Raw genomic sequence first — 4,548 nt, 5'->3', positions numbered from 1 at the left:
AAAATGGGGACTTTTTGGGGGGAAAAATGGGATTTTTAGGGGGGATTTGGGCTGGGCCTAGGGGGTTTGGGCTGGGTTTGGGGGGATTTAGGCTGGGTTTAGGGGATTTAGTCTGGGTTTAGGGGATTTAGGCTGGGCTTTGGGGCTGATCCCGGCTTTTCCCAGGAAACTGGTGGTGACCAAGGAGAAGGAGAAGAAGGTCGGCCTCTACACCATCTTCGTCAACCCCGCCAACACCTCCCAGTTCGCCGTCGGCGGCCGCGACCAGTTCGTCAGGTGGGGCCAAACTGGGAGCACTGGGAGAGCCCCAGATCCAGGGATTCTTCTGCCCAAATCCAGGCATTCCCTGGCCCAATTTCCCCTTTTCAAATCCAACTTTTTCCCCCTTCCCAAATCCATGGATTCCCTGGCCCAAATTGGGACCAGTTAGTGAGGTGGGGCCAAACTGGGAGCACTGGGAGAGCCCAAATCCAGGGATTCTTCTGCCCAAATCCAGGCATGGGAACATCATTCCAGCCCCAAATCCAGGGAATTTTAGGATGGAATTTTGCCCATGAGAACACCATTCCAGCCCCAAATCCGGGCCCGTTCCAGCCCCAAATCCCAAAAAATTTTAGGATGGAATTTTGTCTATGGGAACACCATTCCAGCCCCAAATCCGGGCCCGTTCCAACCCCAAATCCCAAAAAATTTTAGGATGGAATTTTGCTCATGGGAACACCATTCCAGCCCCAAATCCAGACCTGTTCCAGCTCAGAATTCCCAAAAAATTTGAGGATGGAATTTTGCCCTTGGGAACACCATTCCAGCCCCAAATCCGGGCGCGTGCCAACCCCAAATCCCAAAAAATTTTAGGGTGGGATTTTTCTCATGGGAACACCATTCCAGCCCCAAATCCAGGGAATTTTAGGATGGAAATTTCCACCCAAAAATCCAATTCCTGCCCCAAATTCCCCTCATTTCCACCCAAAAATCCAATTCCTGCCCCAAATTCCCCTCATTTCCACCCAAAAATCCAATTCCTGCCCCAAATTCCCCTCATTTCCACCCAAAAATCCAATTCCTGCCCCAAATTCCCCTCATTTCCACCCAAAAATCCAATTCCTGCCCCAAATTCCCCTCATTTCCACCCAAAAATCCAATTCCTGCCCCAAATTCCCCTCATTTCCACCCAAAAATCCAATTCCTGCCCCAAATTCCCCTCATTTCCACCCAAAAATCCAATTCCTGCCCCAAATTCCCCTCATTTCCACCCAAAAATCCAATTCCTGCCCCAAATTCCCCTCATTTCCACCCAAAAATCCAATTCCTGCCCCAAATTCCCCTCATTTCCACCCAAAAATCCAATTCCTGCCCCAAATTCCCCTCATTTCCACCCAAAAATCCAATTCCTGCCCCAAATTCCCCTCATTTCCACCCAAAAATCCAATTCCTGCCCCAAATTCCCCTCATTTCCACCCAAAAATCCAATTCCTGCCCCAAATTCCCCTCATTTCCACCCAAAAATCCAATTCCTGCCCCAAATTCCCCTCATTTCCACCCAAAAATCCAATTCCTGCCCCAAATTCCCCTCATTTCCACCCAAAAATCCAATTCCTGCCCCAAATTCCCCTCATTTCCACCCAAAAATCCAATTCCTGCCCCAAATTCCCCTCATTTCCACCCAAAAATCCAATTCCTGCCCCAAATTCCCCTCATTTCCACCCAAAAATCCAATTCCTGCCCCAAATTCCCCTCATTTCCACCCAAAAATCCAATTCCTGCCCCAAATTCCCCTCATTTCCACCCAAAAATCCAATTCCTGCCCCAAATTCCCCTCATTTCCACCCAAAAATCCAATTCCTGCCCCAAATTCCCCTCATTTCCACCCAAAAATCCAATTCCTGCCCCAAATTCCCCTCATTTCCACCCAAAAATCCAATTCCTGCCCCAAATTCCCCTCATTTCCACCCAAAAATCCAATTCCTGCCCCAAATTCCCCTCATTTCCACCCAAAAATCCAATTCCTGCCCCAAATTCCCCTCATTTCCACCCAAAAATCCAATTCCTGCCCCAAATTCCCCTCATTTCCACCCAAAAATCCAATTCCTGCCCCAAATTCCCCTCATTTCCACCCAAAAATCCAATTCCTGCCCCAAATTCCCCTCATTTCCACCCAAAAATCCAATTCCTGCCCCAAATTCCCCTCATTTCACCCAAAAATCCAATTCCTGCCCCAAATTCCCCTCATTTCCCCCAAAAAATCCAATTTCTGTCCCAAAATCTCCCCTTTTCCCCCCAAAAAAATCCAATTCCTGCCCCAAAATTTCCCATTTTCCTACCCAAAAATCCAATTTCTGCCCCAAAATCTCCCCTTTTCCCCCAAAAAAATCCAATTTCTGCCCCAAAATTTCCCTTTTCCCCAAAAAAAATCCAATTCCTGCCCCAAAATTCCCTTTTCCTACCCAAAAAATCCAATTTCTGCCCCAAAATTTCCCATTTTCCCCCAAAAATCCAATTTCTGCCCCAAAATTTCCCATTTTCCCCCAAAAATCCAATTTCTGCCCCAAAAATTCCCGTTTTCCTACCAAAAACTCCGCTTTTCCCACAAACATCAGCTGTTTGCCCAAAAAACCCGAATTTTCCCCCAAAATAACCTGGGTTTTTCGGAGAGAACTGGAGGGGGTTTTGGGAAAATTCGGGGTTTTTGGTGAAATGGGAATTTTTTGGGGAAAATGGGAATTTTTTTGCAAATTTGGGGGTTTTGGGGGGAAAATTCAGGGGGTTTTGGGAAAATTTGGGGTTTTGGGGGAAAATTTGGGGTTTTTGGGCAAAATTCGGGGTTTTTTGAGGGAAAATTTGGGGTTTTTGGGGGAATATTTGGGGTTTTTGGGAAAATTTGGGGTTTTTTGGGGAAATTTGGGGTTTTGGGGGGAAGATTTGGGGGTTTTTTTGGGAAAATTTGGGGTTTTTGGGAAAATTTGGGGTTTTTTGGGGAAATTTGGGGTTTTGGGGGGAAGATTTGGGGGTTTTTTTGGGAAAATTTGGGGTTTTTGGGAAAATTTGGGGTTTTTTGGGGAAATTTGGGGTTTTGGGGGGAAGATTTGGGGGTTTTTTTGGGAAAATTTGGGGTTTTTGGGAAAATTTGGGGTTTTTTGGGGAAATTTGGGGTTTTGGGGGGAAGATTTGGGGGTTTTTTTGGGAAAATTTGGGGTTTTTGGGAAAATTTGGGGTTTTTTGGGGAAATTTGGGGTTTTGGGGGGAAGATTTGGGGGTTTTTTTGGGAAAATTTGGGGTTTTTGGGAAAATTTGGGGTTTTTTGGGGAAATTTGGGGTTTTGGGGGGAAGATTTGGGGGTTTTTTTGGGAAAATTTGGGGTTTTTGGGAAAATTTGGGGTTTTTTGGGGAAATTTGGGGTTTTGGGGGGAAGATTTGGGGGTTTTTTTGGGAAAATTTGGGGTTTTTGGGAAAATTTGGGGTTTTTTGGGGAAATTTGGGGTTTTGGGGGGAAGATTTGGGGGTTTTTTTGGGAAAATTTGGGGTTTTTGGGAAAATTTGGGGTTTTTTGGGGAAATTTGGGGTTTTGGGGGGAAGATTTGGGGGTTTTTTTGGGAAAATTTGGGGTTTTTGGGAAAATTTGGGGTTTTTTGGGGAAATTTGGGGTTTTGGGTTTTTCCCCTTTTTCCTGCTGTTTTTTCCTTATTTCCCACTGTTTTCCCCATTTTCCCTGTGATTTTTCCCCTTTTCCTGCCGTTTTTCCCCATTTCCCCCCCGTTTTCCCCATTTTCCCTGTGGTTTTTCCCCCTTTCCCCGATGTTTTTCCCCATTTTTCCCCATTTCCCTGGTTTTTCCCCATTTCCCCCATGTTTTTTCCCCATTTTCCCGCTGCTTTTTCCTGATTTCCCTGTGGTTTTTCCTGGTTTCCCTGCGTTTTTCCCCATTTCCTGCTGGTTTTCCCCATTTTCCCCCATTTCCTCGTCTTTTTCCCCCTTTCCCTGCCGTTTTTCCCCGTTTTCCCTGGATTTTTCCCCATTCCCCGCTGGTTTTCCCCATTTTTTCCCTGGTTTTCCCCATTTTTCCCCATTTTCCCTGTGGTTTTTCCCCATTTCCTGGTGGTTTTCCCCGTTTTTCCCCGTTTTCCCCATGTCTTTCCTGGTTTCCCGATGTTTTTCTCCATTTCCCCCCTCTTTTTCCCCGTTTTCCTGCTGTTTTTTCCCCATTTCCCGCTGGTTTTCCCCCGTTTTCCCTGTGTTTTTCCCCTTTTCCCGCTGGTTTTCCCCATTTCCCCGTGTTTTTTCCCCATTTCCCGCTGTTTTCCCCATTTCCCCGTGTCTTTCCCGGTTCCCTGCTGTTTTTCCCCATTTTTCCCCGTTTTCCCTGTTTTTTGCCTCTTCCCCCCCCGTTTTTCCCCATTTTCCCACTGTTTTTTTCCTGATTTCCCCATGTTTTTCCCCGTTTTTCCTTGTGTTTTTTTCCCCATTTCCCCGCTGGTTTTCCCCATTTTTCCCCATTTTCCCTGTTTTTTCCCCATTTCCCACCGTTTTTCCCCATTTCCTGCTGGTTTTCCCC

At 46.3% G+C, this 4,548-nt stretch overlaps 1 protein-coding gene across 1 annotated transcript in view; it reads left to right on the top strand.

Annotated features, from left to right (window-relative positions):
• Nucleotides 1–4,548, top strand: part of DCAF8 (DDB1 and CUL4 associated factor 8) — a gene marked incomplete at its 3' end in the record, with an annotated part of 27,376 nt that overhangs the window by 11,455 nt on the left and 11,373 nt on the right. Inside the window, exon 5 of the mRNA XM_017742794.1 lies at nucleotides 166–425. Coding sequence (XP_017598283.1) covers nucleotides 166–425 — 260 coding nt within the window. The remainder of the gene's footprint in view (nucleotides 1–165; nucleotides 426–4,548) is intronic.

Source organism: Corvus brachyrhynchos, unplaced genomic scaffold, assembly GCF_000691975.1.
Source record: "Corvus brachyrhynchos isolate BGI_N302 unplaced genomic scaffold, ASM69197v1 scaffold419, whole genome shotgun sequence".
In the NCBI taxonomy this organism is placed as follows: domain Eukaryota; kingdom Metazoa; phylum Chordata; class Aves; order Passeriformes; family Corvidae; genus Corvus; species Corvus brachyrhynchos.
The sequence above is the reverse complement of the archived record's forward strand: the minus strand, read 5'-3'. Positions and strand labels throughout refer to the sequence as shown.